At 40.5% G+C, this 19,247-nt stretch overlaps 1 protein-coding gene across 1 annotated transcript; it reads left to right on the forward strand.

Annotated features, from left to right (window-relative positions):
• Positions 1–1,135: 1,135 nt before the first annotated feature.
• sptlc2b (serine palmitoyltransferase, long chain base subunit 2b) lies at positions 1,136–18,856 on the forward strand. The gene is made up of 12 exons (XM_051408502.1): positions 1,136–1,404; positions 4,368–4,562; positions 4,922–5,076; positions 5,903–6,051; positions 6,664–6,788; positions 8,759–8,852; positions 9,410–9,515; positions 10,559–10,778; positions 11,492–11,618; positions 14,489–14,624; positions 14,949–15,078; positions 16,427–18,856. Exons 1-12 carry the CDS (start codon positions 1,261–1,263, stop codon positions 16,538–16,540), a joined length of 1,695 nt encoding a protein of 564 aa, XP_051264462.1. The 5' UTR covers positions 1,136–1,260; the 3' UTR covers positions 16,541–18,856.
• Positions 18,857–19,247: the final 391 nt, after the last annotated feature.

Raw genomic sequence — 19,247 nt, forward strand, 5'->3', positions numbered from 1 at the left:
TTTTTTTTTTTATTAGGTTGAAAATGAATTAAAGCATCATCCCCACCCTTTGTTAGTGGCCTGAGACATTGGGTCAGGTTAGGTGGCAGACTTCCCTTCCCTTAGTAATTTTTCCATTCCTGTTTTTTCCATGTGAGAACCACCTCAGAGAAAACCTTGACCCTTGTATTGCATCTCCTCAGCCCAGGTGAGGCACAGCGTCACTGGAAAAGGGCATTCAGTTGACGCCTGAGCGAAGGTTATTATGGGTTATTTCCAGGAGCTAGGCTTTAGGACGTCCCACGCTGAAGAGAGGGTGACGCCTAGCAAAGACTGAGAAGTAGGAGAGGAGCGCTCACACTGTTCAACATTAACACGCCACAAACACTTTCATCCAGGGAGGTCATATAAGGATTTCGGATTTTATTGTTAAATGCTGGTTGACATTGGGTGGCTCTATGAGTAGCCATGAGTCTATTTGAGTGGTGCACAACGAGGGTTCATGGTTTTTGAATGTGTTGTTGAGACTTTTTTTTTGTTATAGTTTGTAAATAAATGGATTGGTATATATAAGTTGTAACTTCTTGAAGGTTTATTATTTACACAAGAGAACAACGAAGCATGCCATCTACACTTGCAGCATGTGTGCAGAACAGACACATGGTGGTGTTAACAAATGCTAATGAAATAATTTCATTTCATCATGACAACATGCTCAGATTTTACTGTTAAAATGGAAAGGAATCCCCCAGTGATGTGTTTTTCAGAGACATTATAAAAATGATTTATTAGAAAATACATGGATAATGTAAGGTAGTAAAAAAATAATAATCAGGAATCATAAGCATAAACATAATCATAAACATAATTTCTGCAAATGTTTACTCTCTACATACATGGTCCTAGTGGAGTATTAGTGAATATGTTAATCCCTTATTAGCCAAAAAAAAGTCAAACAATTTGAGTTATAGAAATACAGCCATGACAAACTTTTCTTATACAATGTAAACTCTCCCTGGTTGCTAGAAGCGCCTAAATTCCCCATTAGATGTCGGTAGGAGTTGTTCATGTGTTATATAGACGATCTTTGTACTGGAGTTAACACCATTGGCCAATGAAACTACTCATGGGCGTAGATTTCCGGCAGGCTCAAGCGGTCACAGAGCAGAGTGGGCGTTTAATCCGTATTCTTTCCCAGCTCATACATGACTTCACGATTAACGTTACACAAGTTGGGCAACTTCAAATCGTGAAATTTCCAGTCGTAGTCCGCCGACAAAGATGACAGAAAGCTCTTCGAACAAGCTACTAAACGGAGACGCCTGTCACCGGACGTCAAACGGTAGAAAATCGAGTAAAAATGGCTTCGTGAAGAACCACTGCTTGTTTCAACAGCCACAGAAGTATCGTCGCCCCAGGGAGAAGGTAAGGCCCAGCCGTCAGCTGCTCGACAGGAGAGGGCCATAAACAAGCACTGCTACTGTGTGTAATACAATAGTTTGAATTAAAAAAATAATGTTAGCTCTTGTGTTATTCATTTCTCTTTTTTCCGTGTTTATATTGCGACTGTAAATGGTTGTTTATTTGCAGGCACACGCAAAGTAAGAGCTGCGGCTGTATGGCGGCAGTTTAAGATCACCTCACAAGGAAACTATAACATTAATGTATTAAATATAACTACTATTAAGCTACATAGCTTATGCCTAGCGTGTTATGTCCTAGCCTATCGGTTTGTCCCAATGCGACCGGCTAGCTGTTGCCAATTGCTTCCCGGTATTGAGTTTCTAATACTCAACTTCAAATCACGTGGCTTTCGTCATACTTATGGTTAACATTGTGCTTCGTAAAAATGCAGATGTAGCTTGCAACCAGCGGCGTGCGCTATGAAAGACACCCTTTTTAAACCTGTTGTTTAATGGTACATGCCACCTGATCAGGGAGGATGGTAGTGGTGACTTTCTTGTAACCTTACACCCTGTTGTTTGTGTGCTCCGGTGTGTGTGTGTGTGTGTGTGTGTGTGTGTGTGTGTGTCGTGAAGTTAGACCGGTCTCTGTTTACACAGACTCCAGTATGAAGAAGACCAGGGCCCTGTTGTGTTATCACCAGAGAAGCTGTGTGTCTGTCTCCTGGGAGAGGAGGACAGGCCTGCTTCCTCATGACACTTTAGCGGGAGAGAGGAATGTCTACAGGCTATGATGGGTGTGGTCCCTCCTAGGTTGGACTGAAAAACACTGAAAACACAGAGTGTGTGTGTGTGTTTGGGTGTAGTGGTGGAGGTTGGTATACACACCTTTTGTGTGTGTTTTTTTAGTTCTTTGGGTTGTTTTGGTTCCAGAGAAATCCCTCAGTGTGTATTCTGGGAGTAATGCACTACGTCTCTCATGTTTGACAACATCAAATTCCAGACTTGCTACAGCTCAAGGCAGCAGGGCTGGATTTCAACATACAGTGGATTTACATAATGAGGTCCAGATGCTATGGCTGTCATAACAGTTAGATCCTTTTGCATACAATGTCTCCATGTTAAGGCAGAGCTGCAGGTCAAATAACTGCTGATAATGCTATCAGGCATTTGTCTCAGTTGAAATGGGGGAATAGGCATAAGTAAACTTAAGTAAAGTATTTGGAGCCACAAGACAATTGTAGCATTTTACCATGACTTTTATAGCTGTCAGATGAACTTGGCCAGTATGTAATGGGCCCACCCAAATGATATTTTTAGCATTTACTTAAAAGGTTAGTAATAAAATGAAACAAAAAAAGTGGTATAACGTCATCCTGTTGTGATATGAGCTCTGCTGGTTCCTGATAAGGCAACTGGAATGACCTACTGTATGTTTGCAAGAGGAACCAGGATGCGTAAGAAGTGTCTCTTGGCTGTACCTCAAGTATTTCTTAAATCAGCGGCTCAATACGTTAACTGATGTCTCAGCCACAGACCAGTATTAAATGTCCTCCTGGGTCTGGCTCTGCAGGCAAAGCATGGATTTTCCCCTATTGAGCTAGCCATAATCCCTATATGGATAATATAGGAAAAATGATTAGAAGCAGGATTTTTATGAGCAGCTGGGTATAAATGGTCTCACTAACAGCTTTCAACTGGGATGGTAGTGTCAATAACAGCTCAGTAAAAATGAACCATGAATTGAATTGGCAATTAGCAAGGAGAGGACTTACTCATTTATTTACTCAGTTTTAGCCCTAATGTGAAACACACACCATGTGCAAGCTTTTCTTATTGTGTATACAATGTAATACGATCATCCCCTCTTGAGCTGCAGAGCAAGCATGTGAAAGAGCAGATTTCAATAAGATTTGTTGTTTAGATGCTCCTCTGGCGACAGTTGCTGTGCTGTCCAGCTTTAAATGAATGGCACAGGTCTTCCGCTTCCCAGTCCCTGTTTGTCCACAGGTATAAAAGATTAAGTAAATATGACATCAGTCAAACCGTGTTTAGCTGCTGTGGTAGGCGTCTCTTTGCACTTGGATGTGAATTTGTTTTTCTGCTCACTGTTTGAGACAGTTCAAAAACCATGTTTTTTTTTTTTTTTACTTTAGAGAAAAGGACCTGTTTGACGGGCTTGAAACACACACACACACACACACACACACACACACACACACACACACACACACACAGACTGCAGTGCTCTCCTGTTCCCTGGCTCAGAGGTATTTCTAGGAGAAGCATGAGAGGTCACATGAGGTATGGTTGCTAAGCTGCGGGCCAGAGGGTGTAATGAGTGACCGCCCTCATTTGTTTAATGTTGGTTTGTGTAGACAGCCAGTCCGCAGTCCAGCTTGAAATTATGCTTCTTTTTTTTTTTTAAGGGGTGGCGGCGTAGGGGTTTTTTGTGGAGCTCCTCTGATGTGTGACCACGTTTATATGGTCCCATAATCCAAGATCAATATTGCTATTCATAAAACTCAGTGAATTAGAACCCTGAACTGATGGCCATTTTACTGCTCACTGGTCCACAGGGGCCCGGGCACAGTTTAGGTCTCCATGAGTTAGTGTGCTTATTGTAGCCTTCATTAGGTTTCTAACTCTTTCCAAGAAAAACACAATTTTAACAAATCAGCCCTGCTGTCGTCTAGAGTGTGCCCAGCTCATACTGGATTGATCTGGTCTGCTCTCTGTCACAGTTTATTAAGCCGGGTGCAGCAGGCTTAATGAGTAAACAGACTTGAAGCATATATAAACCATCGCATTTTAAAGGAGAAACCACTGGAAGCCGAAATGGGTTTTTCCTGCAACATAAAGTGGAATGAGTTAGTTAACATTATTACTCTGTGCCTTGGGCTTCGATCCGTCTGTGGGTTTACGCCGATAAAAGCTGTGTGAAACGTTTTAAATGAGACATTCTTTTACTTTATTGTCTGTCAGAACCAAAATGTCACACACAACTCCAACCTGTACAAGAAGCCCTTTTTGGAATCGTTTGAGGAGACTCCTCTACTGGTGGCTGTGCTCACCTACATGGGCTACGGCATCCTCACCATCTTTGGCTACCTCCGAGACTTCCTTCGCCACTGGAACATCGAGAAGTGCAACGTGGCTCGGGAGAGAGAAGAGCAGAGGGTAAAGTTTAATTTACGTTAGACCCTTTTCAATGCAGAGGCTCATTAACAATCAAACTGAGTGTGAAGCCATCCACGGTTAATTCAGTGACAGAGAAGTTCAAGCCAGTCAGACCAATCGCTCTTTCTGAGTTGCGAGATAGATACTGTTATTATCACAGCACCGCCCTAAAGGTGTCATATTTTTATTTTAGATATTGACTAATCCTGTTGTATTAGTCACCTCCCGTTACATTCATGGTCACAGTATCGTTTTTCACACTCTTCGTCACACCTACCATATCTGGTTTAACAGGAATCATTGACTGCCAGGAAGCTAGATAAAAAAATGATCTACATTTTTCCCATTTCTCCTTGCAGGACTTTGTCCCCCTTTATCAGGATTTTGAGAACTTTTACACCAGGAACTTGTACATGAGGATTCGAGACAACTGGAACCGACCCATCTGTAGTGTCCCTGGTGCAAAGATGGACCTGGTGGAGAGGGTTTCCCATGACTACAATTGGACCTTTGAGTAAGTTGCTGTATTGTGGAGTGTCCGTTGTTCCGTGCACACAGGGTTCATTTAGATCCAAGGCGTTGTCCATGAAGGTCATTATTCCCCCAGAGGTGTGTCTTTCTGTGCCTCTGAAGTTAATAGATTTTCCCTTTAAGTCACTGTCTGACCTTGTATTTCTGATAATAAAGAGTGACATAAGCCATGATTCAGATGGTTATGTTGAACCACTAGTATCTGTCACGTGGCACTGAACAGAAACACTAACACAAAGCAGCGCTAAACACACAGTCCTCTACAAATGACAGAGGTAGTATGAAAACAATCCAGTATCCATAGAACCGAGTCAGCACAAAACGGAAATGAATGGCTTATGATTTACTTCATTACTGCATCGAGGAAATTAAGAAAGCCTTTACTTACTGATGTGAAAGAACTGTGTGAGTTATGTGATAGTTTAAGACCTAAATATACAGTAATTTACATAAACATTTATATTGGTGTTAGCAGGGCAAATGTGAAGCAGTTTAAACAAATGGGGACAGTTAAAACCAATGGGGTGAGTATGTCTGTGCAGAGAAACTGCTCTGAAACCAGCGATGGTTGTGTCATATTTTCCCTGTTATCTCATTGATGTGTACAGTATAATATGCACTATGCCAGTGGAATTCCCTCGAGACAATAAACTATTGTACGTTATCACAGTGCGTGATAACTGTGGAAGTTAAGGAAATGGTTGCCAGGCAACCAGGGCAGACAGGCACACATGATGAGGATAATTATTTCTTTCAACCTAGAAACAGGGTACCAATTCTTTGTCTCTGACGTTGTCTGTCCCTCTCAGGCACACAGGCAAAGTGGTGAAGAACGTCATCAATATGGGCTCATACAACTACCTCGGCTTTGCTGAGAACACTGGGGCTTGTGCCGACGCTGCTATTGAGTCAACACAAAAGTATGGAGTTGGAGTGGGCAGCACACGCTGTGAGATAGGTAAGGGTCAAAAGAAGTTATTTTTAACATCTGATTTTTAAAGAGCTTTCCTGATTTTTCTTTTGCTTTTATTGTAAAAAAATTTGGTTTATGATCAGATTCACTGTTATTGAACCTTAGCTGGTACTTTAAGGACTGCTCCCTCTTTTGTCCGTTGCTCCTTCAGCATACAACAGAGGCCACAGGCTCAAGTGGTTTTGAAGGCCTGAAAGATTGAGTTTGAAATATTGTGACGCATTGTGAAAGTTTTGAAGTTGGAGTCCTTTTTCAATTCAGAACCTATTTTGCTGCAGCCTCCTTTCGACCTGAGAGTGAGTGCGAGAAGGTGGAGTGCATTTTCTTCCTAGTAAAACATTTGCAAAGAGGATTTTTATCCAAATAGATTTTTGGGGCATACATTGTTAAATAGGGATACAGTGTGACTGGGGATGTAATCTTAAAGGGTTAAAAATGCATTTTTTTAATTTCATCTGGACTTTAAGGAAAGTGGCCTGACCTCACTGTTTGTTGAACACTTTTACAAAAAGATTTAAAAAATGGCTCCCTTTAGGCAACTCTGCAAGTTACAGTACACTGATGGTTGTACTTAAACTGAGATTATGTTGTTTCCAGGGAACTTGGACATCCATGTGGAGCTGGAGTCGTTGGTTGCCAGGTTCCTTGGTGTTGAGTCATCCATGGCTTTTGGCATGGGCTTTGCAACCAACTCCATGAACATTCCTGCTCTCACTGGGAAGGTAAGGAATTTCACTCTTACTCACTTGTTTTTTTGTTTTTGTTCTTTCTAGAACATCCTTCTCTTTTTGATTTGATTACTTTGGATTTTTTCTCCTGTGTTTTTATAGTTACATTGGCCCCTGTACCCACGCTGTAATTGAATGGGTATGCAAGTGCCATTAACACTTTTACTGTTGAGGAAAAAGACTGTTTCCTGTGTAAAGTGAACACAGGCGATTTTTTTCCAGATATATGGCTGAGCTTGAAGAGTTCACACTGTTCCACAACACACTAGTTTCCGGCCAAAGTTTTCAAAACATTCTAAATGTGGGGGGGAGGTGAGTTGCAGCCATGTTGTTCTAACCCCAACAAAACACACATGCCAGTCCTTACATGCTCCTTTCTTCCTTAGCCAATGTCGCTTGAACAGGAAGTCGAATCTTGAGCTGACAGTGTGCACCTCGTGAGTCAAAGAACACATTTCTTGACACCCACTTGAATGAGAAACCAATATGCTGATGGACAAACTGAGACAGTAATGATTTGAGTCACTGCCCTTGTCACAAGGGTTCATAAATGTTTAACGTCACTTGTCTCCTAGCTCACAAGATTATATCAGGACATACTTGTGTATTGTGTAACAAGCCCATTTATTCATTGACCAGAGAAAATGGTGTGATCTGTCTGAATGTTTGGGTGTGGTGCCTTTAAGAGGTGGATAAGGTGTCAACAATACTCTGTCAAACTCTTTTTTTATATGAGAAGCTTATGCTCAGATTAAATAAAATCTTCTTAATCTTTGTTATTCAACAGGTTATTTTGGCTTTTAATAACATAAGCCTTCACCTATTGTTCACACAGGGTCATGGATCCATTTTAATTCTAATGGAAAACAATCACACATTTTTATTTGGGATTATCATCTCCCAATTTAATAAAAGTATTAATTAAGTAGTATTATTTGCCAAACAAAAAAGAACAGAGTACTTGTTAGGGATGTGCATTTAAAGTAATTTCCATATTTGATTTGATTACTCGCAAAATGTAAGGTCAGAATAGAAAATAAACAACCTAGAGAAAATGCAGGTGGGGTTAGGGTTATCATACCTTTCGATCTGCACAGTCTGTAGAGATTAGCCGACATGAAAAAAAAACCCACATCCATAAAGATATTGCAGTCATTTCAATAATTCAATCATTTGTCTTGTAAAAAAAAAAAATCAGTGGCTGGTTTACTTTTTCATCTGCACCCACCTTGGCCCATAGGCTATAGCTAAACAGTGATGTGTTGAAAATACTATGCATTCCAAACTAAAGGAACAACGAAATTAGGTGTCTGTCGGAGGTGTCTATCTGGGATGCAATGAAAGTATTTGTTTTTTAACAAAATGTAATATGATTCCAAGTTTAATGTTACACAGCTTGCACTGCATGTTCATTTCAGCCATAAAAAATATATATTAAAAAATATTATTTTTTCCTGATATATTTGTAAACATTGCGTTTATGCCTGTAATATGTGATGTATGCCTGAAAACGTTGTGCGTTATCTGCGGCTGCACACGCGCAGATTTAAATGTGAGTGCTAGATACATTTTCTTACTTTTATGAGGGCAAAAACCATATTGGGAGGTTATTGTGTGAGTACATTTATTCATGGAAACGGGTATACTTAGTCACAGAGTATTAAAGGTTCATGTGAACAGCTTAACCTGAACAAGCCTGGATCATACTGTGCGTATGTTCCAGAGACTTCAGTTCTGTCTTCCTCAAAGAGGAATAATCAGAGTCTGGGCCAGAAAGTCGTTGCTAAACACTTCAGCATGTGAAATCCTGGGGTATTAGTATTATGCAAGTAAAGCTCTAAAGAGGGTTGAATTGTGTTTGACTTTTCTGTCTAATTAAGGATTGCTGCTCTCCTAGAAACTGTAAATCACCATCTAAAAAAAATGTCTGTCATTAGTTTAAAAATGTGTTTTTTTTGTTTTAGGGTTGTCTTATTCTGAGTGACGAGCTGAATCACGCGTCACTGGTGCTGGGTGCCCGCCTTTCTGGCTCCACAATTCGGGTCTTCAAACACAACAGTGGGTACAACTCCAATAACAGTTAGATATAATTTGACTTAAGAGAGTAAATCAATCAAATAAAGGATGCCAGTATCACATAATACACATGATTAAAGTGACTAAAAGTGATTTTTCAACACACTGAGACAGGAATTAGCTTGAATCTGGTTTACTCAACAGGAGATCAAATACATTTAACATGGGTGTGAGCAGGTTGCTTCACACTGTGCAAATTTGTCTCTACTCCTGTAGTTCTGCAGGTACTTCGCTACCTCTTTGTCTTCCTCTTATTTACTATATAGACTCACAGTAGTTGGTGTGGTGGGATTTTAGTTAGATCACACACAAGCACATGTATACACACAGTCACCAGAGATCCTGACCTACAGTTATCTAAGCTCACAGTCAGCACCCAGGAACCAGGCAGGGCCGACTTCTAAGAAAACACTCTCAATGCTTCAAAGGGTTGTGATCATAAAATATTGACACTCATCCATTAATTAAAGAAAGCTCTCATATTACTTTAGGGGAATAATCTGTCCTTAGACAACAAAAGTCTTTTCTCTGTATTGTAGACATGCAAAGCCTAGAGAAGCTGCTGAGAGACGCCATCGTGCACGGGCAGCCGAGAACCCACCGACCCTGGAAGAAAATTCTCATTGTGGTGGAGGGCATATACAGGTATAATCTCTGCCTGTCTGTCACACACGTACAGTACACTTCCATACACAAACACATGAGCTTGTATATTGCCCGAGCTAACTTAATTAAGTTTTTGTTTCTTCTGCTTTTATTGTTGTTTCACTGGAAGTATTTTTATATCACAGCTGTATCATATTACTCTCTGATTGCTGCCAGTTTATTGTCACCCAGAGTTTTCTGGTTGAGGACTCATTTATCTTGATTCAGCTTGACTGGTGGTGCTTTTGTCACTTTGTATGTTTGAGAAAAAGCATGAAAACGCTTTAAAACAGATGTTCAAGACATTATGTTGTCACGATAATTGTGTGTAATTAATTTACTAAGCTTGCCCATGGGTCTTAAAGGCTGTTTTTATGATATGACAATGTCCCCATCTTCACTGAATCAGCAAACTCATTTGCAGTAAAACAATGGAAGCACTTTCATAAGATAAGTGAACCAATATTTCAGCAGATTAGAGTTCAATGTAGGAACATTCCTCTGCGTAACTACTTACTCAACATATTCTCAATGTTTTGATCAATCAAAGTGTGAATACCAATTTCCCAGTTTCTTACCCATAATGGCAGCACTCTCTTATGGTTTAAATATAGTAAATACCGCGCTCTCCTTTAAGAATAATGTATGCCTTGCTCTTTGAAGTGGACTTACTATAAAGGTAATCAATCCTGTTGATCAATATGGTTTCCGAGAGAAACTGCCTGAGATACTCAGTGTCCTTTACTAATGCAATATTAATGGAGTTTCATTTCCGCTGGAATTTCCAAAGCAATCACGTCAACTGCTAAAATGGACAGTGCCTATGCAGACATTAACACCTACACATACACAACTAAACAAAGGTTAAGCTGATGTTCCCTCAGCGGCTTTCGAAGGTTACTGTATCCTCCATAAAAGAGATTTTGCCAGAATAATCATTGTTTATTTATTAGGTCTAAGCATGTCATCACTATTGATGAGTTGTGGGATTGCTCTGAATTTATTGATTTTACTTTTTTAACATAATTTTTTTTCTCCTGAAGTATGGAGGGGTCCCTCGTGCGTCTCCCAGAGGTCATTGCTCTGAAGAAGCGCTACAAGGCGTATCTTTACCTGGATGAGGCCCACAGTATCGGGGCCATGGGGCCTAACGGCAAAGGAGTGGTGGACTACTTTGGCCTGGATCCAAAAGATGTCGACATCATGATGGGAACATTCACAAAGAGCTTCGGTGCTGCCGGAGGATACATTGGAGGAAAAAAGGTGGGTGGACTCTTGCACAGGTAAAACTAACGCTTTGAGGACAGACAATGGAATTCAAAGGTTTCTCTGTTGTAAGGGGAATAATGACGCATGCTGTCAGTAGCTGGCGCACGTAGTAATCCTCTTTAGGGACCGTAGCAATTTCCCGACTGTTGACGCCCAGCACGTTGAGTGTTGTTCAGTTTTAGTATTGGTCAACACTGTTCGCCAGTAATGGGAAGTTTAGCTTCCTGTTTTTCTGCAACAGATTTGATTTAGTGTAAGCTTTCCTTTTTTAGTCAGTGTAGAGCTGTAATCAAGGTTACTTGAGTTGGCCTCGAACCCTGTTTATGAAAAATATACAAATACAAAGAAAGCACAAGCATACAGATACAAATAGAACTACATCTTTAGCAACACTTTAAAAACCAGAATCGACTGGCTGAAACACCTGTGCACACATTTTTTCACAGTGTAAACTTTTGGACAGTTATCATGCCAAGATGACTAATGATGGTGCATTAGTTGAATTAACAATATGACGAAATAAATCTGTCTTGTCCTGTCTTGTATCAAAACCTAGTGATTTTATCCATCAGTGCTGCTACATTGGAGCTTTTATTTCTGTCCTGTATGGTGCAACTGTCTTCTATGATTGCACCCTGACCAAATGAAAGATTCTGTGTCCATGTTTGTGGAAAATAAAAGCAACTTTAATGTAATTTCTCTGGCAGGAGCTGATTGACTACCTGCGGCGCCACTCTCACAGTGCCCTGTACGCCACCTCCATATCCCCTCCTGTGGCCCAGCAGATAATCACCTCTATGAAGATCATCATGGGAGAGGATGGGACCACCCTGGGTATGTGCCAGAAAATGACACCAATCTCTTTAAAAGTTCTGCAGTGGCAACAGGGCACTCATTAATTGCTAATTTTTTGTCCAAGATTTCTGGGTCACTCTTGTTTTGATTTGAGATTGGACTGTCACACTACTGGTTGTATTTGGCATGCCCTTCCCTCCGTGACCACAAGGTGGCAGTAGAAGCGTGTGGTTCAGGCTTACTTCAGATGACTGGTAGCTGGACATTTGTTTCCTCTCAACTTACATCAGCTTTGCCACCTTTTGTACTTTGGCTCCTTCCTAGTGACTGTGCTTGTTTGCCGTGGAAATTTTTCCTTCCCAGCCAAGTGATAAAGGCCGACTGGCAATTATTTACCACTAAATAAAGGTGTGTTTGAGGGCCTTATCAAACTGTATGGCATGTAAAAAAAAAAAAAAAAAAGAAAACATTCTAGATACAGTGTAAATGCCACACGGGTCCATGCCCTTCATATATTTCAGGTTACGCCATGTCACTTGCAACTACAAAAGTAGACGCAAATATAATAATAGAAATTTCTTGTTTTAGAATGTCACATGACCTTCTTTTCCAAGATGGATGAAAGCGTCCTCTAAGTAAAATTGTATTTATTTTCTAATATTTTGACATAGCTACTTCAGAAACACTTTTCTAAGCTGAAGAATTGCTCTAAAAAGTAGCACAGGATTTTTTTTTCACTCTCCAATCTGATGATGGTAACCTGCAGTTTAATTTTATCTCCTGAGCAAGGTCTTGCATATTTAAAGGTCTCTCTGTAGTCCTGCACAGCAAGCTCCTCCTGTCTTAATCTTCCGGGATGTGCATTTTTTTTTAAACTGATGAGTGGACGGTTCCCGATTCAGCGCTGGCTGATGGAAGGCCTTGAAATGGTGGTATGCTGACACTTCTGCCCTCTCCCTTTTTATGGCTTTCAGATGTGTGTTTCTGTGTGTATGTGTGCTTCTTTTGCCTTCACGCTGGGTACAAAGCAGCATGGTGCTTAGGGCCAGAGATCTGCACAGATTAAACTCTGTTGGACTCATCTCCTACACACACAAACAGATCACTAAGTCTTGTTTTTCTTGCAGGGCGGCACCCTTTTACTCTTTACGGGGCTTGATTGATGCAGCCTCTTTAAATTGCTGATACAAGATCAGATTACCTTGATCCCCAGCCATTCAATTGTTAGTTATGGGAATAAACCCGGTGCAACCTTTATAGTGTGACTGTTACACAATGTCGTCAACTCTTTCTTCAAACCATTTCTGAGAAGAGAAGGCCAGACTGGCTGACCTTATGACATATCCCAGCTTTCCTTGTAGAAGACTAACAATGACAGTCTGATTGGTTGCAGCCCTGTCACTGTTTGAAATTCAGGCCTTTGAAGATTCAGACACTGACACAAAGTTGAAGTGACAGTTGAGCTGCCTGCTAACAGTTTGTTGCTGTGTTTAAGTTGCTGCTAAGGAGGGCTGCTCATGGTTCCCAGCACAGGCCTGCATCAGAATGGACATTTTGTTGTTTCAAGGTTGCATCAATCAAATATGTGAATGGGAAATGCGGGCACAAGACGGGCAGCGCTTTCTTTAATATGAAAAGAATGCTAAAGCACAAAATGTCTCAATATCATATGCTACTGTTTTTGTTGTTGTTTTATCTGTTTTACCACTCAGTGCTGAGAATAGTGCTTTGGATTCTTTGACTGTGGAAAAAAAAAGAAGTTTCTGGATAAATATAATGTCAGACTTTGTTGTGTCTCAGGGTGCTTTGAAGCCGTGGTGTTTCTGCGTTGTTTTTCAGCACAGCCAGGCAGATGTGTGTTTCTGTTGGCGCTTTGTGCCATATGGTTATTTGTTTGGTTAAGATGCTATCTCTGGAGACTCAGCCTGAGGATTCAGTGAGTGAATCAACAGTGTGCATCAGACTGACACGTGAGGATTGATGCCTGTTTAGGTTCAGCCCCTTGACCTCAACTTTAAAGAATCATGGTTTTCTTCAAAGGCAAGGGGTGTAGTGCTGTCTCCAAATAAGTGTAGGACATGATAAAAGTGTTTTCTGGCTAGTTTTATAGTCATCCTATGGATTTGTTTTTGTTTAACATGGTTTTGTTTCTCAAGCAGGACTTTGCTTAACAAGTGTGACCTCTTACTTCACTTCGGCCCAGTTTTATTAGGCTAACTTGGGCTTGTGCTGTCCTAAGATATTCTTGTTCTGCAATGTAAAAGCAGGCCAAACAGAACAACTCAGATATCGTCAATTGCAGATAACTACAAAAATACATGCTGTTTCATTCACTTGGACTGCGAACAAGAGCAGATGATGCAGTTTTCTAAGGCTTACAAGCATAAATAATAACAAAAAAAAAGGGGGGTATAGGACTGGACACCCATACAGGTGTTTTCACTTGTTGTGGCTGATTATACCTCTGCACACATTGCCTGGAACTGTCTGCGGTCACCAAATGCCACCTACTAATAGGAATAATAAAGGTGTAATTTGTCGCACCAAAACAGGTGCGACAGGATAGTGAGGAAAATGCCAATCAAGACCAGTCTGCACATGAGCACACAGAGCTGATGAAAGAGGTCTAATGAGCAAAGTGAAAACACCTGCGTGGGTGCACAATGGGTGACACGTGCTAACTGGTCGATACTCGTTCTCGAATTGCAACAGAACATCTGTTGGAAATAGTGTACAGTCTTCAGTCATGGTGTTGAGTTATAGTTACAGTCAAGCAAGGCAGGCTTACCTCCTAAAAACCTGTATAGTTAACTTATAAGTATAGGTTACCATAGCAATGTAACTGTTGTAACTGAAATAAGCTAATGCTCTTGTTCTGAAACCTCCCTCTGTTTATCTGCCCTTTCCAGGTGCTGATCGCCTCAGACAGCTATCGGAGAACACCACCTACTTCCGCAGGAAACTCCGCGACATGGGCTTCATCATCTATGGCAACGACGACTCACCCGTAGTACCCATGATGCTCTATATGCCTGCCAAAATTGGGTGTGTGATTCTCCTCCATTTCATATTATTTGACATATTTACTTGAAAGTATAATTAGGATGGCTAATCGGAAGAATCTCCCAAATGATTTCACATTTGGAAAAGGCATAAAGGCTTATGCTCTAATTTAAATGACTTTTCTTCACTGTTGTCCCTTCTCCAAATAGAATCTGACTTAGAGGGTGTTCTCTTTAATGTGTGAAACTGAAATCATAAACAGCTTTCCACGCACTAAGATGTGGTGACAGCGGCGGTGGAGAGATCAGATCATAAGTTAGATTTGCCAAGTGTTGCCCTGTGTCTAATGTTGCCGTTGCTTTTCAGGGCATTTGGTCGAGAGATGTTAAAGAGAAACATCGGCACAGTGGTCGTCGGCTTCCCAGCAACACCCATCATTGAATCTAGAGCACGTTTCTGTATTTCAGCTGCCCATACCAGAGAGATGCTTCACACAGTAAGTCATCCAATAAGTCCAATCACTGACTGAAAAACAAAATGAAATAATGTATCTGTATGTATCCTAAATGTTAACGATAGGTGAATGCAGAGCCCAAAGGTTTAAAGTTTTGTTTTATTTTTAATGCTACATGGTGCTTCTTATGGCAGAAGACTTTCTTAGATCTTGCCATAATAGGACTCTCTTCAATATAAAATGATGTAGGCAGTTTCCATGTGCAATGGGAATGAAACAACTTCCAAATCAGCATGAAAATCGCTTTAAATTGGTCATTGGTTTTTAAAAATCTCTGTATTTTTGGCAAAATGTTAGCACAAACTGAAAATATGCCTCTTTGGAATATTTTCATTTGCTCTGCTGTCATCACTTATATTCATCACTTATATGCATCACTATTGGTGGAGATGAGTAAAACTAGCTTCTTGGACAATCTGGACTCTATGTTTTTATTAAATGCTGCCATTTCCAATATACAACTGCCATTTGGTCTCAATTTATCCTCCAAGATGTAAAGAGAAAGACATCTGATCTCTGCTCAGTCGGTCTTCTTCCCCATTGGATCCAGTTCAGGGCATGTTGTTACAGGACTGAAGACTTAATTTTATCCTCAACATAATATAAGAGTTTATTTGGATTCAGGGGTCATCGTGGACCCTAGGACTGGGCAGGCTTTTTTCAGCTGTTGTGTGTGTGTGTGTCTGTCCACAGACTCATAGTGTGTCTGTTGAATAATAAAGGCTTCCAATATGTCCTTTATTATAAAGGAACTTGGAAGGCCAAGTTGTCTCCAAGCATTACAGCGTGGCTCAGACAGAGACTTTTATTTGAGCTGCTCTGTCTCTCCAAAGACACTTCATTCATCTTACTGAGGAGCATGTCAACACCGTTCGTAATAGTCCATTTAAAGGGCATCAGCCTGCCTTTGTAGAGCACTTCGAGGAGCCGCTTTTTCCGTCTTTGGAAAAGCCAGCCCTCGCTATTTCTCAAAGCATGGAATCAGAAAAAAGGTCAGGAGGAAGGTAAATTGTTTCCAGGTGCCCTGCAGTGTTGCAATACTGATACAGTCTCTCTTGGAAAGAAGTGGAGGAGTTTCTGTTCAGTTGTGGTTTATGCAAGGAGCCTTCTGTCATGTTTAGTGCTTGAAAATCCAAGTGTGATTAAGCCTTATCACTCCCATTTATCACCTACAAAGCAATCCTCTTTCAAGTTGTGCTTTGTGTGTTTTTTTTTTGTTTTTTTTTTATTGTCTGGCTCGGCTGTTGGGCTATCTTCACATAATTTTTATTGACATAACTAATATCTTTTTGGATTCAGATTAATGGCATTCCTCCTGTTCTTTCACCAGGCATTGGAGGCCATCAGTGAAGTGGGTGACCTGCTGCAGCTGAAGTACTCCAGACGTGAACAGCCTCTTCCCTCGCTTGGGTGGATGGCCGAGGAGAGCCTGCTTCAGGACTGATGACTGCTATCATCCAGCCCTCCCAACTCACTGTCCCTCCCTCACGTTACCTTTTCTCATCTGATAGTCTTTTTTTTTTTTGGTCCCTCATTATCCTCTGAGCCAGTCTCTTTACACCCACTTCGCCATCTCTCTTCAACAACAGACTCCCGTGGTATCACGAGAACCAAAGTCTTTCACAGGTCCACCCTGTTTTGAAACCTGCGCACTAGCACCGCTCATCAGCCTATGTGCAGCCTGTGACCCCATAGCAGTGGGAGGACCAAAATCACACTCATCTTTCTGTATGTGTCCGTTGTTGCAAAGTGCGTTCAGAGCCTTTCAGTTTGTCCTAACTTATTGTGACTGCGTCTGTTTAATGTCAAGACTTATTCCCGTGTGCACATTGAATGTGTGTCTTATTTGTGCAATAATAACAACATGGGGTTTCTTTGTAATTAAAACAACCTAGAGCCACGTAGACAGGTTTTTGCCACGAGTTCCTACTCGTGCACTTGGAGAAAAAGAAACTGATCGTAGCCGTTGCTATGATTAACACAAGAGGAAAAAGTTATATATAAATATTATTTATCCCGAAGTTGGTAATACTGCCTTAGGGTAGCATCCCAAACCTCAAAGAGAGATACATTATTTCACAGGAGTAACATTAGCATGTTCACTCCATATGTATTTATCTGATGGCTTTTTTTCTAATCACTTTTACTTGAATAGAGTATAGAATATTGGGTTCTTTCCCTAACCAAAGGATATACACGTATAGATGTGTTTTCTACCTTGTCTCTTAAAATGCAAAGCAGATGTTCCAAAAGAAAACATTTAACAGGGAAAGAATCCCAGGGAGCAAGACTAAGGAATATTTTTTACTGCTTCTTTTCTAGAAATATTTTTCAGCCGTATTTACTGTTTACACCTGCACTCAAAAACTTGAGCCCAGTGTCTTTAACATTTCTATAAGCTAATGAGCTACATGTGTGATTTTATTCACCCCCGCTAAGTCCTTCTCACTCAAGTGCTTTCATGTGAATCAGCGCCGACACCGATCTCTTGAGCACGATGACGCGCTGTAACTTCTCTGTATGTATGACGATCCCGCATCCCGTGCTTATCTGATATGCAGACAGCTTTATTTATTTCAAATGTCTTCGTCATATTTCAGCTATCTTGTATTTGTACAAAATAATAATTAACTGTTATCTGAAAGGCAGCTCCAAATGTGTCCCAGTGGAAGGTGTGTATTTTAAACTGACTACTTACACGTCTTAACTTCAGTGCTAACACTACTGACAGGCATTGTAAATGCACAGATGAAGTAGTCACTGAAACTTTGTTTAGGTATGCTTCAAATGTCATTGTTTTCTTATAATTTATCCTCTTCTGGAATGGCATTCCATATCAGTGTGCTTTCAGTGTCAAGTGTTTGTTTTGGTTTACCGTTTTTGGTCTTTTAATTTTCTGTGTAACGTCACCCCAGACGTGGCATACATTTTGTCAAAAATCCTGTTTGTATGTTTTATGTTTTATCACTTAATTGATGTGAATTGGAGGCCTCGTCAGTGTGGCCAGTCACAAAGCTAGCTATTGTCTGGCAATGTGACCATTCCTCTAAATGTTCATCAAAGTGATCAAACTCAATTCAAGCTCAGAGATGCTTTTGTTAATGATTTTTTCATTTGAGCAAAGCACGACATCTTTTTAGGGTCTCTTTTAACTGTACATCTATTAGACATTATTTACATTGTCTTTAAGTGAGTCATTCCAATATTGTTTTTATTGTTTTTTTCACAGAAAGTTGTTTGAGTAACAACTCTGTGACGCATTTGCTTTTAATAAATATAATATAAAAGGTGGAACACATGACTATGATCTGGAATTGCACTCTTCAGAAATGTGCTCTGACATAAAACATTTTCTTCTCGTCAAAGTTTCCTCTCAAGCTGTCTGCAGCACCATGCCGTATGTTAAGTCTCTACATTTCTGTCTATGGAGGCAAAAATGTAATTGCAAACAGCAACATGCCTGTTTCTCTCAGCCAGGTTTCCCTCGCTGAAACTGAGGGATTTAAGTCAAGAGAGATTATTAAAATGTTGGGAGTTGTTTGGACCTCTCTTGGTGTAATGTGACATTTTCCCGCCTACCTACCACAATTACCTGCGGACTGACCTGCAGTGGACATTGGAAACTTACTTATCACTTGATTTTGCCCTTGAAATTGTATTTGGGTTCTTGATAAACCACTTAGAGGAGTTTGCAAAGCCATGATGTTTGTTGACCATGCTGTTGGAAACAGTGCTGATTAAATCACTTTCTTTGTATCAAGTTCTGGAATGGGTTCGTGTTTATTTACAGCAGGCAGACACAGACTGTAGTCACAACTTAAAAGCTGCACGACAAACATTTTGAAAGCCTTTCTGACTGATAACTCACTGACATCCTGCCATTACGCAGCATTCCACATTGGTCAGTCATTCACTCCAGTCTCAAAACGGCATTTTTGTGAAACAGTATGCCACTTGGATGAGATAATGACTTGTTTCCAGAGTTTAGAAAACGGCAAAACAAGCCTAAAGAAAATGACATGTGATTAAAGAGATTGTAGTAACAAGGGAAATAATTTCACAAGAGATTGTCGGAATATGTCACTTTAAAATGTGGTATTCAAGTCTGACTATTTGATTAAATTGACTTTTCTCAGTGACAAAAAATGTCA

This window comes from Dicentrarchus labrax, unplaced genomic scaffold (assembly GCF_905237075.1).
Source record: "Dicentrarchus labrax unplaced genomic scaffold, dlabrax2021, whole genome shotgun sequence".
Lineage (NCBI taxonomy): Eukaryota > Metazoa > Chordata > Actinopteri > Moronidae > Dicentrarchus > Dicentrarchus labrax.